General features: G+C 26.6%; 1 protein-coding gene across 3 annotated transcripts in view; it reads left to right on the top strand.

The window, feature by feature from the left end:
- Positions 1-16407, top strand: part of LOC101240199 (enolase 4) — a 40696-nt gene extending 24289 nt beyond the window's left edge. For 2 of the 3 annotated variants that reach the window (XM_065792547.1, XM_065792549.1), the window contains exons 6-12: positions 5971-6093; positions 6190-6252; positions 8064-8231; positions 8335-8457; positions 8749-8938; positions 10128-10198; positions 15874-16407. In XM_065792547.1, the coding sequence (XP_065648619.1) occupies positions 5971-6093; positions 6190-6252; positions 8064-8231; positions 8335-8457; positions 8749-8938; positions 10128-10198; positions 15874-16053 (918 nt within the window). In that variant the 3' untranslated portion in view covers positions 16054-16407. The remainder of the gene's footprint in view (positions 1-5970; positions 6094-6189; positions 6253-8063; positions 8232-8334; positions 8458-8748; positions 8939-10127; positions 10199-15873) is intronic. The other variant, XM_065792548.1, reaches the window with a different exon arrangement.
- Positions 16408-18777: the final 2370 nt, after the last annotated feature.

The following is an 18777-nucleotide window of genomic DNA, read 5'->3' on the forward strand; positions in this document are numbered from 1 at the left end:
CACAAGTATGGGGAGGGGATCACTCAAAAGCGTACCAGTGTGTACAAGGAAAAGGATAGACGATTTTTTATTTAAATTTTTTTATGTGAAGTCCGGGAAATCAGACAAAAAGGCTTTGGTTTTTTAATTAATGAATTTGCTTATCTACCGGAAAAAATATGTTACTTCAGCTTTGATATTAAATAAAAACAATAAAATATCACCATTTACTAAAAGATGACTACATAACTTTGTTTCCTTTTTGGAGTTGAATTAACATGCTTGATTGCAGACATTTTAAACAACAGAAAGGTTTTTAATTTAATTTAAAATAAATAATAGTAAAAAAAAAAGAAAGAAAAAAAGATTAAGAATATTTCTTTTATTTACAAAAGATGTGTGAAAAATTAAAAACAATAAAGCAAAAGTATCATACATTTTTACAAAATCTTGTAGATTAAAACTTTGATTTCTCAAAATGCAATCAAGTTTCAATTTTTTAATTTAAATTTTCTATTCTCATTGGGACGAAAAGTTTTGAAAATAGTAAACATTCTTTCTACCTGTTAGCAGTAATACTTCATTGTTTGTACATCTGTTAGCAGTAATGACTTCATTGTTTGTACCAAATAGAAAAAAACTTTTTAATTTAAACTGAATGCGCCATTTAAATATTATCAAGTGAATAATATTTTATATACTTTATTATATATTAAATAAATCTATAATAGACTTATACTAATATAATACATATTAGTGTAAGTATATATATACTTATACAAATATAATATATAAATAACTGATATGCTGACATATATTTTGAGAAAAGCGTTTGTGAAACTAGTGGCGTAACATTTTTTGTTGTTGTTGTTTGTGAGCTTCTAAAAGTTTTGATTAAAAGTTAGAAATATATTTGCTATACATACTGTTTATTGAAATTTTATAAATTTTAAGTTGCGTTTAACTTTTTTAATAAATAGACTTTAATATAAGCTTAACAGATTTGAAGATACCATTGAAAATATTTAGTTTTATATTACCCTTTTCGTGCCGGAATTTATTTAGGCAATTTAAAAAGCGCAATACTATGCCACGTAAACACTTAAATAGATGGGTTTCCTTACAAAATAAGTTAAACAAAGTATACATCATTGGAATGCAGGCAAAATTTAGAATCCAAAAATTAAATTAAAAAAGTAAAAAAATTAAACTAATGTCTACATTATTTCATATTAATAAATAAACATTGCAAATTTTAAATATTTGCTAATTAAGCCTTTCAAATCTTTCAAATAGCTAGCTATATTTTTTAGAAGTGATTAAAGGCTTGTAAAACGGTGCAAAATTTATTCAGCTTTCATTGGTTACTTTTCTAACATAGATAATTAAAAAATAAATAATTAACATTTTTCTCTGGTGATGCCACTTTTTTTATTTTTTTTTTATACCTAATCTTGTTATTCAATAATAATATTAAAAGTACCTATAAGGAAAAGTAACTAATTTGATGGGATACTTTCCTTATTTAGATAAGTAGAAAATAATAAGCCCACACTTTGTTTAAAGCAAAGACAAGATTTTTCAAGCTATTTTATTTATTATATTTAGTCAACACAAGTAAATATATATACATAATTTTAAAAATAAAACTATGAATGCCACATATTCCAACAATTAGAGACTGAATCAAGGCATAAATGGACATTGCAAAATGAACAAAAAACACATGATCTACGAATACCTTTTGAATGGCGCTAAGACTGATCAACTAAAGTAGTTTTTCGAACATTTTCAGAACAATTTTTGCAATCTCTTAGCTTATCGTTCACCAAAGCTTTATGAACTCCAACATTTGTATGTCGTAGTGTAATGTGTTTATTTGAATTACTAGGTCTTCCACTATTCTTAGATCTAGTATTTCCTATTAATTGATCAATAAGTTCCTCATGAAAATTTTGATGACTGCGGGTACGCTGGTCACTCAAATATAAATGCATTATGAACACATATTTCCAATAGGTGGTAAAAGATTCGCCTATACCATTTACTTGATTTTCTTCCACAATTATAATACTTCATGATTTGGTCTGCTGAATCTACACCACCCATGTTGGCATTGTAATCTTTAATTGCCCCTTTTTTTCCTTTTCCCTTCACATATATTGTACTGTTTGCAACTTCATCATAATTTGGATAGTGAATTGTTGAAAGTATATGAACAGGCTTGCTGTCAATCCAGACCTGCGCCAAAGCTGGACCACACATTCGCCAATCACTATACCCACGTTGCAACTTCATTTTTGTTTTTGTTATAATCTCCTTGGGAAATTGGCTGCAATCAACTCGTGCAGTACCTATTGCATAAACCTTATTCTCGTAAAGATACTCAAGCAAACCAACTTTAGTGTAATAGTTATCTAAATATAGATGATATCCTTGTTTTAAAACATGTTGGGTTAGTTGACGGACAACAGTTCCTGCAAGATCATGGTCCTTTAGTCCATCAATATCTTTTCCAGTGTAAATCAAGAATTCTGATATGTACCCGGTTCCTGACTCTGCCATTACCCAAGCTTTTATTCCAAATCTTGTACGTTTGCTTGGAATAAATTGTCGGATAGAGATTCTTCCCTTAAACAAAGGTACCTTGAAAAGTTTGTCATAACCTCCATTACCCCTTGGTATTGCAGCTGTCTCATTGCAAAAATGAAGGTAACAGTGAATTTGTCTAAATCGATCACAAGACATTACTTTACTAAAAGATGAAATAGCAAAAAACCACTGTTTTTGTCTCCAGTAATCATGGATACGAGGAAGTTGGGTAAACAGATTGCTATAAATACTTTGGTATCATTTGACGTAACATCAACCCATATCATTCTATGCTTTATAGGAGAAGATTGTAACCTTTTTGAATGGCAGTTATTTGTTCCAGCGATAAGTTTTTGTCTTAAAGCATTATCAAAGAAAAATTCAAAGAAGGTAGATTGATTTGATATTTCCATCACAATTAGGTTTTGCAGAACTTCTAAATGTTGGTCCTGGTGTTTCCATAAATGGAATAATAGTTCTAATAATTTTAATATTTTTCCATTCTCTAATATCTTTTCTAATATTAGGCTTAATGATATGAAGTTGTTTACTTGTTTGTTGTTTACTTGTTTGTTGTTTATGGATTTTTCTTTTATTATTTACAGTTCCGTTGTTATCAGCAAATGCTATTGTATAGAGTCCTTTATTATTATTAGTTCCTGAATTAATAATAGAAAAATCCACATCTATTTTTCTGTTGAATCATCTTCAGAACAAACATATTCTTCAGATGATGAAGATGAAATTATTTCTGATGATGATGACTGACTTGCTGACTATGCCATTGTCAATGGAGCTATTGTTGAGCAAATATCAGTTTTATTCTCTTGGAATTTGTTGTCATCAGACTCTAGAGACTCAGAAGACAAATCACTAACATCATCCGTTTCATCAAGGATTCGAAGAGCTTTATTCGGATCATTTATAATCCTATTTCTCAAAGCCATCTGCGCTGAAAACGTCTAACAGTTACATATATTTTTGTCAATTATCTTTAGTGTTTTAAACATGAAAACTACCCGTGAAATAAAAGTTCCAAGTTTCCTAAGCTCAATTTATATGTCTACAAGCACAAAAGGTTAATATTTAAGACTAAATAGGGTTGAACTGTAACTTTTAGAGAGGTGTTTTAATTGGTATATCCAAGGCGCACATATGTGCGCCTTCGGCCCAAAAAGGTTAACTTATGTTTGAAAAAAAAAGTTTGATATTCCAACGTTTTAATGTTTTTAAATTTTAAATATAATTATCATTAATTAATAGAATGTGATCAAACCTGTAAGTTAAGTTTTAGTTTGATGAACTTTTTACGCTAGATATTTATTTATAAATATTATGATAGGTATTTAAAAATATTACGCTAGATATTTAATTTTTTTAACATTCAAGTTTTGATATTTAATTTCATGAACTTTTATGCAATTCAAAGTAAAAGTTCTAGTTAAGAGAAGTTTTTCATCAAATAAAAAAATATATGAGTTAGCAAATGGTTTGACTTACCCAGGGTACGATTAAGCGGATAATATGATAAAGTTCATATGAAATTAAAAAAAAAAAAACATGCTGGATTTAGCTTTCAAATAAATCATTTTTAATTTGAACTTATAGAAATAAATCATTTTTAATTTGAACTTATACCGCATAAATTAAAATTGAAGTAATGCATAAATTATGTGTAACGTACTTTATTACGAACATAATTTCTTTATTTAACAATATGCAAACTCTGTTTAAACATTTTGACTTCAGCAAATAAATTTTTACTAAAAATATTTTCTAAAAAATTCACTTATAATTTTCTCCCTCGCAATTTCTTCAGACGAGTGCGATTTTTTACTCTCACAACAAAACTAGCGAGCGCTATTTGTGGCGACCAGAAGGTCATTTACGGTGTGTTTCACATGCACAGAGCAATCGCTCCTGCTTCATCACAAGGCCTGTATATATTTATATATATGTGTGCGTGTATATATATATATATATATATATGTATAATACGTAGTATCATTGTCATTGTCGTACCGTGGTTGGTACATTTTTTCAAATATATATATATATACATATATATATATATATATATATATATATATATATATATATATATACACATATATATGTGTGTATATATATAAATATATATATATAAATACATATATATATATATATATATATATATATATATATATATATATATATATATATATATATATATATATATATTATATACACTATAAAAGATTTTTAAAATGATTTGAAGAGACTTTTAAAGCACTGTAAATTAAGAGAGTGGTAGTGCAATTGAAATTTTTTTTTTTTTTGAGAGAGAGAAAGCAAAGTAGTTTAATTTGACAGCAAATTATTAACAACGAAAAGAGTATGCTGTGCATTATAGACTGGATCAACAGCGTGAGTTGCATGTTACTTGGTCTGACTGCTGTGTCCCTCAAAGTTGGAACAGTTTAATATCAAATGTTGTGTTATTTTTTTTAAGAGACAATCCTAGCATTAACTCAATCAGTAATAGCAACATTGTTTAACTAAAAATTAGTTCCTTTTTCTAACGTTGCTGTTCTAAAGTTTACTCAAATATCACACATAATACGTTTTAAATCTAGCTTTTAAATGACTGAAATGAACCTATGAATTGTTGAATTGTGCCAATGTCAAGTTTAATGAAAAACCTAACAGAAAGAATGCTGGCACACAGAAAGAGGCTGGCACTAGGTTTTCAACTTCTAACAACCAAAGATTCCAACTAGCACAAAGAAACTTGCAGACCTGCATGCTTGTATACTTCTCCAGGACTGAGATTACTAACCATTGGTTCCTCATCTATAAAATGAACGGATGCCGTGAAAAGCTTTTAAGCTTTATTCATAAAGTAATGCTTTTATAATGTAGTATAATGGTAGTTAGAATATCGCTAGAATATAAACTGTAATTACAGTTTAGTAAATTATTGTTTTAGTTACAAAATTTAAAAATAGCAAACTGCTTCAATCACAAAATTTAAATAATGGCATTTAGAAATTTGTCATAGTGAAGATATGACTATTTCATAATGCCAAGGTTCTGACTGCATTTTGAGGGTATTTATTTTTCTATTAAAAGTAAAACATTTTTAAAGTAAAAAATTATAATACTAAAAGCAAATGCTTATGTTATCATGGGTAAAAGTATTATCATTTGGATATTAATAAATTTTTTATTCTAGCAAATTTTGATTTCAATTTAGTTAAAACTACTCATTGATCAGTTAAAACCTTGTTAAACCAGCGCAATGAAGTATTTTTAAATTTAAATGTCATCGTCGTCAAATTTAAACATCATCAACTTAAAGATTGGTGACAGATCTAACTAAAAGTACAACAGTCTTTAAAATAGTTAATTTTGCTTTAGGAAAAATACTCTGTACCAGTACCTGCATTGAATATTCTCAGTTGTAGTTGCTCAACTCCAGGAAAGCTAAATTTGTTTAAAGAGATTTGGATTCTACCAAAAAAATATATAAAAGTGGATCAGGTTGCAATCTATTTTTTATCAAATCTTCTTATTTTCATTCATTGTTTATTATTTTTTTTAATGAAAAAGTTTAAAGGTGGTTTTTTATAATTTTAGGCTGCTCATATGCTTTTGAATTTTTATAAGTATATCGAACAGTTATTACTGCAGAAGTTTGGTGTAAGAATCTTTGTTTTGTTTTAAGAAATAGAGAACTTAAAATCATTTTAATTAAAATTAAAATTGAGTGGTGCTTTTTTAAGTTTTTACTTAAAAGTTAATGAAACCAAAGCTGATGATGATGCTGAAGGTAAAGCAGTCTTTTTTTCAAAAATTAGTTTCCAACAATCAGTGTTACTGAGGGCCAATTTTAAGAGTATTTTTGTTCCAGTTTTTAAATAACCCCACCTCAATGTTTTTTTTATTTAGAGACTAATTTTAAAAGAATTGCACAATATCAACAGTCAGACAATTTTACTTCAGTAAATTATGTCTACTCTCTGATAATTAAGAAAATTTATCAGAATTTATGAATTTAAAGTGAGCAAATATATGAAATATAAAATAAGACTATATTTAGAAAGTAAGAGATTTGTGTCATGATGTGTCAAATAGTTAAAAAATGTCTGTTTTGGAAAAGAATAGTTCATTAAATTAAATTATAAAAGAATTTTTTGACATGAATTTCAATTACTGGAATTTGTGGAAGCTGCAAAAAAAAAATATACTTCATTATTTGTAATTTCCATAATTTGAAGTAATTTAAATGTTGCTGACATTTGAATTATTTGAAATTAAGGAATTGAGACAATTGACAGTTGTTTTTTGTGTGCTAAAAGAAATATCCACTTTTGGTGACATTACAAGGAAACAGAAAACAGTCTGTTAAAGTTTACAGAGACAGATCACCTGTAAAGCAGATAAGAAGTAAAATCATTTTGAATTTGAAAATCTTCAAGATTGTGCTTGTTATTCTGAAGAAATCGTCTGCAAAAAATTTACTACCTGGATGCCATTTCTATAAACATATAAAGTGTTAATCTGTTTACAAAAATCTGAAAAATTTTCCTAAAAAGAAGTTGTAATTTGGTATTACTATAATAATGGTGTATAAATTAGGAGCCATGATTTTTGAATACAGTTCAATAAGATTATGAAAATATTTTCAGGTGTGTATTTATATTGAAAGTATAAAATATCTTTTTTTAACATATAATGTTTAAAATACTATTTGTAGCATTTTATTCAATTGAGTTTTTAACTTGAGATTTTTGCATATTTGTTTGTCATTAGGGGTACAACAGTTGTTTTTCATTCCATATAGTATTCTGATGAGAAGATAAGAGCCATTCCTAGTTAGATTCCAGCAAGCATGGGAAAGTTGTAACTTTTTTTGCACTAATATTTATTACAATTATAATTTTTAGCAAAAATTACACCAATTGAAGCACAGTTCAACTCCCTGATTAAAATTTTTTTTTTTTGTTAAAGGTTACTTTACCTTAAATGGGAGCATCATTTATAAAAAGACTTTAAATTATATCATAGTATATTTTAACACTCAATAGATATGGCTATATAAAGTTTAGAACCCACTTTCCTTTTTTTTATTTTAATTTTTTATATTTTAGAAACAGGGTTAAAAAATCTAAAAAAATGCAGTTTGTATTCATTTTCAACGGTTTTTATTTTGTTTTTGTTTGCTAAAATATGAGGTTTAAAAAAACAAAAATAGTAAAAATAAATTCACTGAAAAAAAGAGCAATGCAGGGTTTAAATTTCAAAAGCAAATTTTGAAAGAAAATCAGTATTTATTATTATTTTTTTTTAAAAACTTGAAATGAAAAAATTTTAAAAAGTTTAAATAAAAAAAACCTTTGTTTTTTTAATTATTATTAAAAAAGTTTACTTTATAAAAAAAAACAGTTAAAAAAGTTTGCTTTATAAAAAAAAACAAATACTGCCTAGCTCTTTTATATATTACATTATAGGTATCTGGTTGTTTAAAGAGTTTTCTTTCTGGCGAATTTACTCCAGCTTTTGATAAACCAGAACGGCTTTTTGACTTTATCATGACAGCTATCAAAAGTTTTTCACCAGATGCCCAACCTTCATTTGATATAATCTTACATCTTGCAGCACATGAATTTTATGACATGGTTTGTTGAATTCAAACTTTACCTTGAATTTGTTTAGATGTTTTTTTAATAAATATTTAGATAATACTTTAATGATTTTCTAGTTTTTATCATTCTTGTTCAGAAGCTAAACAAATATGAAATAAGTGCTGGAACTTCAAAAACAAAAGAAGATCTCTTACAAATGTACAAATCCTGGGTTGAGCTTTATCCTATAATTGGTTTTATTGACCCATTCCATGTTAATGTAATTTTTTTTTGTGTGTATACTTTTTAAATAATGATAAAGTTATACAAAAAATGAGTATCTGTTTTTAAAGATTGTTAGTTTACTGATAATTTTTTAAAATTTTTTATTGATATTGAATAATTTTTGTGAATGAAAATAAATAAAAATAAGAACTTTCAAAGACTTTATAGTTTTTTTTATTATTCTTTCATTATACTTTTTTTAAAGGTAATATAAATTTTGTAAATTTTAAAATAGTTTTTTTTTATATATATATATATATATTTTTGTGCAATTTTATGCTTAAAGGATGATTCAAGTTACATTTTGTTGCAATCAGCTTTGTCAAGTAGTTGCTTTATTTTTTCAAGTCAAGCTTTTGATGAAAAAACTGTAAAAAAGATGCTAAATGAAAAACTTGTTGATGGATTTTTAATCAACCCAGAAGAAGTTTGTCAAACATTATCTGATGCTTTATGTTTGGTTAATTTGATTAAAGGTATGAAGTTTTAAAAAAGGTCTTCTTTTAAAAGTTAATGACAGATATTAGTTAATAGTTTTAGTAATATAATAAAAAAACTTAAGTAGTTACAAATGTTCTTTTGAAATAATGGAAATTAAAAGTTAGTCTGAGTCAAATGGTTAAAAAAAATATTTTAAAAATAATCCCATGTGAGTTACACAATAATATACATAAATATATGCATAACAAATATATAAAGATTTTTTGTTGTTGTTTGCTTATCATTCAAATGTGATTCAGACAAATTTTCATAATGCTCTTTTCATATTTAAATGAAACAGCATTATTATTGATAAGACATTGTTTCTCTTGAACATTAGGAGGTGTATGCATTTTTGTGCTTCAGTACACATTTAGTTTACATTTTTTGCTCCTAATTTTTTACTTCTTTTAACTTTTTGCGCATTTTGTATTGTTATACATGATTATACTTTTTTCAAAGATATAAATGTACAAAATGAAAACTCACCTTAAATAGTTATTTAAACAACCAAATGTTTACTATGGTTTTTCTATTCTTTTGAGTTTTTTAGGTAATAATCTCAAATTAGCTATCATCATTTGTTTCATCAACTAAAACTCTATCACGTCTTTTAGAAAATTTGCCTGCTTATACTGTATTATCCTTCATACTCAAAAAATTTATATTTGTCAAGTTTTTTTTTTTGAACATTGGTGCTTTAGAGTTCTCTTCCATCTTGATGTTTTCCTGACACATACAATTCACAGTTTTTTTAAGTCTTCTGTCAACTGCTTGTTGCTTTTTAACTTCCTTTGTTTTCTGTTGACTCCCAACTTAATTAGTGGTTGCATGTGGCTTTGTTGGTTGTGAATTTGTTAAAAAAAGATAACAAGTTATAAACTTTATTCTATAATTAAAGTTTAAGGCACACAGAGTTGGGTTTAAGGAAAATCGTTCTTTGTGTTACCAATATTTAATACAGATTATTAAACAAACAATGAAATATAAATAAAAGTTGTTTAATAGCGTTGTTTGCTACACTTTAATATTTTAATCCCTCTGAACCTCTTTTACGCAGAAACCAGAAAATTGAACTTTATAAAGTAGGGTTGCCACAGTACCTTAACTTTTTATGTTATACAGACAGGTTGTTAAACAAACAATGATATAATCAAAATTTATATTTAATATATTTTTCTGCAGATCATTCTGGACATTTGATTATGAGAGATCAATGGTTTAGCAAACAAAGTAACAGCTTAGCAGTAGATTTGGTTAGTATAAATGTAATTGATTATTTTTAATTTGCAAAGTTTATAAAGTTTTATACAGAAAAATGTAGGTAAAATATAGTATGTACCATTTTTTAGCTTTTATAAATAATACAAAAAATGAAATCTAATTTTATTAGGTAGCATTTTTTTAAATTATCTTTTTTCAAATCTTTTTTCATCCAATTCTTATCATCAAATTAAAATCTAATTTTATTGCAAAATAATCCAGTTCCTTAAAGTAAAGTTTTTTAGAAAAATGTAACATTATTACATAAGTCAAGTGGACTAAAGGTATTAGTTTAACAACAGGTTGCATAGCATTTGTTTAATATATACATTAAATTATTTGAAAAGTAAAAGAAAGATCTAAACCCATTATTATCATTGTCACATACAGAGTTAAACATATACAATTTTTTTCTTGTTAAAAATTTATTGTAGACTGTTTTGTTTATTTTATGGATAATGAGATAATGGATAATGGAAATTTGCTCGTTTTCTTTGTTACAGAAAGTTGTTACAAGAAAATTTCTAACTGATAGACTTTACATATTTGCAGGGCTCAATCTAACGGTCGGACATTGTCCGGCTAAAACCTCAGATTGTCCGATTAATTTACAAATTAATTAAACATTTTGAAACAGGGGAGTTAAGTTCTACAAAATAAAGCTTGGGCAGGAATGGCATGCGATCAAACGCTTTTGCTTACCACGCAAATGATTTTTTGTTTACAACTTGACCACGACTCTTTTGTTGATTTAAATGTTTCCAAATGTGCTGAAAAAAGAAACGTTAAGCTAAACTTGAACTAGGAAAAAAATTGAAAAAACTAAAGATCAAGCATAACATTTCCTTACGAAAAAGAAAATAATTTAGCTTTAAAATAAAACTATGCAAACTCTTAAAATTACTTTTTGTTAAACTTTTTTTAAAACTATGCAAAAACTTAAAATTACTTTTTGTTACGTTTTTAATTGCATTCGAAAAAAGTTACTTAAAGTTATACACTTTTACAAATTACTTTTATTGGTTGATGATTATTGATATATAAGTAAACAAGTTTAATTTAAATTATTAAAAAGTGAAATTGAATTATTGAAAAGAAAAAAATATAATATTTTTAAGTTGTATAAACATTTTTTTCAAAAAGGTACAAAAAAATCTTGTCTAAAAAAAGTAACGTAGTCTTTTTATAAGTGTAATTTTTAGTCATTTCATGGTTAGTTAATAATTAGTGTCAAGATTAAAAAACTTTAAATGAAATGAATTGTAAAAATGAATGCAAAAAGAAACGAACAAAAAAAGCAATTAAATCATGGGAAGATTTAATTTAACTTTTAACTTATTCATAATTTAAAGTAACTTATAAACTAATCTTTTAAAAGATTTTAAGAAAGGCATGGAAAAATAGTTTCAAACATTTAAATTTATCATAAAAAATGCATATCTACTAAAAGAAAAATTAAGTATAACATTTAATTTACACATAATGCGTTTATTTTAAATGATCATTATAATAAATTTTTATTTTGTTTAAAGCCTTCGCGTAAAATAAAAATTTGACTAAAAAAAAAAGATCAATGGTTAACCCTTTCACATTTTTTTCTATCTTTTGGTATATCGTTTTTATATATTTGGCATTGAAAATGAGCGACAATGAAGAAAGTTGTATGGATGATAAAAGTTGTACCAGTGAAGAATTTTTAAGTTCCAGCAATAACAGTTTATTTGATGAAGGCACGATAACTTTAATTTAAAAATTGTATACAATATTATTTAATACAAATATATAACCTAGTATGATAATTTGGAGTTTTTTATTTTAATTTTTATGAAGACTTTAGTTCTGATGGCAATATTGATGTAGATGATGTTGGTGGTAATGTTTTAGATGAATGGGTATTTGTTCTAGGAGATGACCATGGTCCTCATGTTGTTCACTTTACTGGTGAGTGAGGACCCAAGTACTCAATTTCAGCTGAGTCTAAGCCTATTGAATATCTTTACTTGTTTTTAAATCCTAAATTTTTGAAAAATACAGTAAATTTTACTAATAATTATGCTGATACGTGGATTCAAAATAATCAACAACATTTGAGGTCCCATCCAACATTAAGAGATCATGAAATGACTAAACAGGGAAAGACCAATCTTTTGGAGATTAGAGCTTTCCTTGGAGTTGTAATCAACATGGGTCTCATCAAAAAAGCTAACCTTAAACTGTACTAGGATATAAGTCATCCTTGTGCATCTACTCCCTAGTTAGTTACCCACTTCAATCATGACCGGTTTCAACTTTTGCATAAATTTCTTTATTTTACAGACATTTATGTGCTAAATCAACAATCACTCAATAAAATTTATAAAATTCAGTTTTTAGTTAAACATTTTAACAACAAATTTTTTTTATTATTATTATCCACAAAGAGACATTTCTATAGATGAGAGTATGGTTGGCTACAAAGGAAAGACACCACATCTACGTTAATATATGCCAAACAAGCGTCATTCTAGATTTAGAATTATGTTATGGTGTGTTACAGACAGCACTAATGGTTATTTATGTCAATTCAAAATTTACAAGGGAGGAAAAGACCCAGATGTGGCAGCCATTGCCTAGGTATGACTTATTTAGTTTTTCGTCTTTTGCGCCAAACTAATTTCCTTTATCAAGGTCATCACTTACGTAATATATATATATATGCAGACGACACTAAAATCTTATCAGCTGTATATTCAATTGAGGACGCCAAATTAGTTCAAAGAGATTTAAATATTATAGAAGATTGGTCAGAAAAATGGTTAATCAAACTGAATGAAAGTAAATGTGTAGTTATGCAATATGAAAAAAACAACATAAATTTTAATTACACAGTAAATGGGTCAAGAATTAATAATTCTACGCATGGACGTGATCTTGGTGTAAATTTTGATACATCACTGAAATGGAAGAAACACATAGTAGCGTGTTCATCAAAAGCTAATGCAATAATGGGAATGATAAAAAACACTTTTGTCCATTTGGATCAGCATCTTCTCAAGCAACTATATACTACTTTTGTTAGACCTCTGATTAAATTTGCAGCGCCAGTTTGGTCACCAAACTGCAAAGGTGACATTGAAATATTAGAAAGGGTGCAACACAAAGTGACAAGGATGATAAAGAACTTAAGAAGCTTGCTGTATGAAGACCGTTTACAGATACTTGGTTTAACAACATTGTCAGAAAGAAGGAAGAGAGGAGATCTTATTCAAATTTTTAAGATTTTTAATGAGATTGAAGCAGTAGACCTTTTAAACAAACCAGTATTTTCAAAATCATGCAGAGGTCACAGCAGAAAATACAGCAGAGAGCAAACCAAGTTTGTGCCAAGATATGAATTTATCATAAATAGAACTGTGAATTTGTGGAACAAATTGCCATTGGAAGTGGTCATGTCAGGAAATGTAAACATTTTCAAAAACAGTTTGGACAAATTTTTGGCATTAAAAAAAATAACTTAGAATTAACTATATATATATATTTTTTTTAATTTGTTCATTATTATCTTTAGTAAATTTTTGTATATTTTTAGATTGTCAAAAGCTGTCAAAGTGAGTTTTTAACTCACTCGCTGTTAACACAGCTACAGTTTTAAATACTACTACTACGTATTGACAATTATTATACTTCTCCTCAACTGTTATTAGATCTATATGCTAATCAGACCACTGCAACAGGCACAGTGAGAGTCAACAGGAAAGGCCTACCAGAAATCTGCATTAAATCAAAATTAAAAAACAAGGAGGTTTGCCGTTATAGAAAAGGTCCTTTGTTGTGTGTGGCATACCAAGATGGTAAAAAATAGTCTATATTACTATCTACTGTTGCCAAACCAGGTTTTACTGAAATGCATAACAGAAGAGGAAATATAGTTATGAAACCAAATGTTGTTGCCCTTTACAATAAAACCATGGGCAGTGTAGATTTGAGTGATGCACAGCTCTATGTGTACTTGTCTGAACGTAAGACAATAAAGCTGACAACTAAAGTTGCTTTTTCTCTATTTGGTAGGGCAATTTTGAATAGCTATTTATTGTATCAGCTCAATACAAATGAACATAAATGTCAAGAATAGATTTAATGATGGCTATAGTGGAAAGTTTAACCAGAGGTTATTTTCCAGTGGAAGTAATTTCCAAAAGACGAACATCTAGAGAGATTAAAGTGGATAGAAGTACAACTGTCCCATACCCACTTCCCCAAAATACTGCAAATAGCAATCCATTATATGGTCACAATCTTGTGAAAATTGGTGCAGCAAAAAAATATAAAATGTGTAGCTGGGCACCAAACTCGAGTCCACACAAGTTAGCAGTGTCAGTTATGTGGTGTTGGACTGTGTCCAGCTTGATTTTCTAATTATCACACAACGGTTGTGCATTAAAATCGTTTAACTGCTTTTAATCTTATATAACTTACACAAAATTAAAGTTCAAAAATAGTTGTTTTTGTTGTTTCTTTTTTTGTTATGTTTTTTGCCGATTTTTTTTTAGATGAATTTTACTAAACGGCGTTTGAATTTTATCGAGTGCTCAAAGGTTTAAAAGTTATTCGTAATATAGCAATGAAATACTCTAAACAAAATGGAAAAAAACTACAACTTCACTAGACTAACGTTAAATGAATTGAATAACATGACAAAGATTTCAATGGCATAACTCGGTTCCGTAAAACCGAAAAAATTATATTTTAAAAATTTGATTGGACACTGTCCGACCCAAACAAGTTTTGATCAGACATTTTGTACAGTACTTTTTAAAAAATTAAATTGAGCCCTGCATATTTGCCATACCGAGCTCCCATGACCCCATTTTTGGTTCCCCTTTTGCTAGTATAAAAAAATAATCTTAAATAATATTAATAAATTTATATAATAATAAATAATATTTAAATACTATAAAACTTAAATAACTTTGTTGAAGTTTTAATAACAGTATTTACTTTATATTAGTTTTAGAATTTCATCTCAAACATTCTTAAATGAATTTACTGCCATTTTTTGTCGTATTAAATTTTTTTGACAATTCCATTTGCTATTTAATTTACCAAGTTGTTTTGATTCTAATTACAATGAAAAACAAAAAAAATTTAATTTGTGTTTCAAAAATGTATGTAAAATAAAAAATAAAAATAAAATGTTGAATAAAATATAAAAATTAAATGAAAAATAAATATTAAATGACAATTGTTTATTAAATTTATTAAATCTCCCAAATATGTTCAATAAAATCCTGGTTAAACTAAATATATTCAATAAAATACTGGCCAAATAAATATATTCAATAAAATAGTGGTTAAACTAAGTATATTCAATAAAATAGTGGTTAACCTATTCTTCTTTTCAATGCACATCTCTTTATTTAAACTGATTTCGAATGAAAACAAATTTTATGCTTATTATGTAAATGACATTGAAATTTATTTTAATGAAAGTAAAGTTAAATATTTTATTATACTTCATAAAATGGTGTCTAAACTAATTGGCTTTTTTTAAATAAAGCTGCATTAAAAGTTAAGGTATTTTTCTGTTTAAAATGTTTTTACTTTTAATAATATGAGTTAGTTTTGATTTATTATGGCAACTGCATTTAATTTTTAAATGCTTTGTTTATTTTATTTGAATTTTTTTTAGTCAATATCATTTGGGTGCTTGTTTCTCCAAATTTCTTCTACAAATAATATGTCTTTATGTCGTCTAGTATCTTGTTACTCTGAATTAAAGAGGAAAGATTGTTTAATTGAAGAAGAGAGTTATGCTTTTATAAATACTTTTAATGTATTGAATGAAAATCATGTTGACAATGTCAAATAAACATTAGTTGAATATAAAAACATGATAATTAGTAATATTGGTAAAATCATATAATTACATGTTATTACTAGATAAAGTTTGTTATTGTAATATAGTCATTAGTGGATTCATATAACTATAAACTTAAATCTTTATTGTCATTATTCTCCTAAGATATAATTTTAAAAATAATTGTATTATGTTTTATTCTCAAAGTTTAAAAATATGTTCATAATATTTAAAAATATTTTTCTTTTTTCATATTCTTTAAGTTACTACTAAAGTTGTAATGTATTTGAAAGGTTTTTATTATTTATTTGAAAAGTTTTTGTAATGTATTTGAGAACTTTTTATAATTTGTTTGAAAAGTTTTTATAGTTTTTTTGTTTTTGTTTTGATGTTGCGTCTTTGATTGCTCACAAATTAATTTTTTATTTTATTGATTTGTTTAGATTGATTGATTTGTTTAGAAGTTATGGTTTGTATAGTTTGTGTCAAGCAATTAAAGTAACAAACAATTTTTTTCTAACAATCAAACAATGCTACAAGCAAACACTATTCAAGTTGGGAGTTGCTAAAACGTAACTTCCTACTTGGTGCTCTGCAGGCTGTTACAGAAAAGAGATCACATTTACGATTACCTACTTGTCTTATTTGAGTTGTTTTTTTTTAGTCAATATCACTTGGATGCTTGTTTCTCTAAGTCACTTTTTATAAGCAATCAAAAAGTAATTACTATTTTAAGTAATGACTTATTATCAAGACTGTTGTATCATTAGTAGATAAAGCTACTTTAAAGACTAGAGGTTGTATCATTAGTAGATAAAGCTACCTTAAAGTTAAAATTGTCAAGAAGATCATTAATATAGATTAGTAACAAAATGCAGCAAAGGATGGGACCTTGTAGTACCCCAAAGTGTACTATAAAACCATGAGAGCATTGTCCATTAAGAAGGACTTAAATTAAGTGATTAGAAAGGAAAATTTCTTAAACTTTCCTTAGTATGACAATACCTTTCTTTGTATGCTACACCATACAAAGTAAGTAGGTAATGACAAGTAGGTAATGACAAGTAGGTAATGACATGTCAATTCAAAAAAAAGAAAGTAAGTATGACAAAGTAGGTAAGGACCTTTCTGTATATGACCATACAATGAAAAAAAGTAATGAAAATACCTTTTTTTCTATGGTACAGCATACCAAAAGTTATTATGAAATAAGTTTTTCATCAGAAACTGGAGTAATTTAGAATTTTACCAATGGATTAACATGTTTCTTAGTGAGGTACAAAAGATTCTAATAAATGTGGTCATTAATTTTATTAGATTAATTAGAGGAAAAGTTTTATGCTAATAGTTCTGCCTTATCCTTGGTGATGATTTATGTATGAGAGATGGAATGTCAGACTTGTCTTTGTTTATGACACTGTTAAAGATTTTCCAAAAGTTTCTAGAACCTAACTTCTTGGTAAAAACTTATTTGACTTTGTAAGAAAATATTTGGTAGGAATAGTTACGATTAGAAATTGTGATTGCATAAGAAGGAGAAAACCAAAGAGCAAAGTTTCAAAAAAGGACAATAAATGTAATGGAATTTAGAGTTTTAAAAATGTAAATGATTATTAAAAATGTTGTTGAGTTTTAACCTAATTAAGCTGCTTTTTGAATTTTTTTATTTTTTATTTGTTGTTTTGGAAAATGATTGGCTTTATTACTATAGAAGACCCAAAGCAAAACCTCAATTATTTGATCAGCCAAATCTTACTGATAAATCATTATTATTACTTTTATAATAATTCCCAAAGAGATATAGACACTTTAAGTTGATTATAGACACTTTAAGTTGAATTACTTAGTGAATTTGTTTAATATACTATACTATATTACAGGGTTTTTTTTTTTTTTGGTTTTTTTTGTTTTGTTTTATGATGTTTAATGAAGTCAGAGACGTTTTTGAAAGAGTTTGTTAACCAATTTTTTTTTTTTTACTACCTCATGGGTATTTTGAAAAACTATTTTATTAGAACAGTGAATCTTTTTTTTATTACTTTGTAACTCCTTGAAGTTCTTGTTATAAAATTAAACTGACCTTATATTGGGAAAGGTAAGGCTTTTTTATGTATGGTGATGACAATTAACCTTGAAGAAAAAAGCTTTGGTATAAATCACCTAATTTAATTTAAGGTAAGGATAGGGGGATAATGGATGCTAAAAAAATACTCTGTTGGCAAGTTAATGTCAGGAAGGGTTTCTGGTTGTCAAGAATTGCTTTTTTCTTCATTTAAATTTAAAAGCTTGTCTAAAATTACACAAGTTTTAAACCAAAACCACACCAGTAGTTATGTTTTGAAAAATTATAGATGAAAAACACCAACCTTGAAGAACAAAATTGATACATTTTTTAAACATGTTTTTTCTGTTTGCAAATTTATATAAAATTAGGCATTATACTTTTATGTAAAAAAAAGTTGTTTCTCCAAGTTTCTTCTACAGTCTTGAGTTGCTTAGTATCTGGCTGTTCTTAATTGAAGAGAAAAGAATTTAATTAGAATAAGAGAATTATCTATATGTGTTGGATGAAAATCATTCTTTCTATGTCATGCAAAATTTAAAAATTTAAGAAACAATATAAAATTTATTTATCAATTATCATTTGTATTTGTTAGATTGATTATTACATACATTTTTTTATTACAAATAAATAAACAAAAGAAGGATAAAAGTTAAAGAAACAAAAATGAACAA

The sequence above is a fragment of the Hydra vulgaris genome, chromosome 03 (assembly GCF_038396675.1).
Source record: "Hydra vulgaris chromosome 03, alternate assembly HydraT2T_AEP".
Lineage (NCBI taxonomy): Eukaryota > Metazoa > Cnidaria > Hydrozoa > Anthoathecata > Hydridae > Hydra > Hydra vulgaris.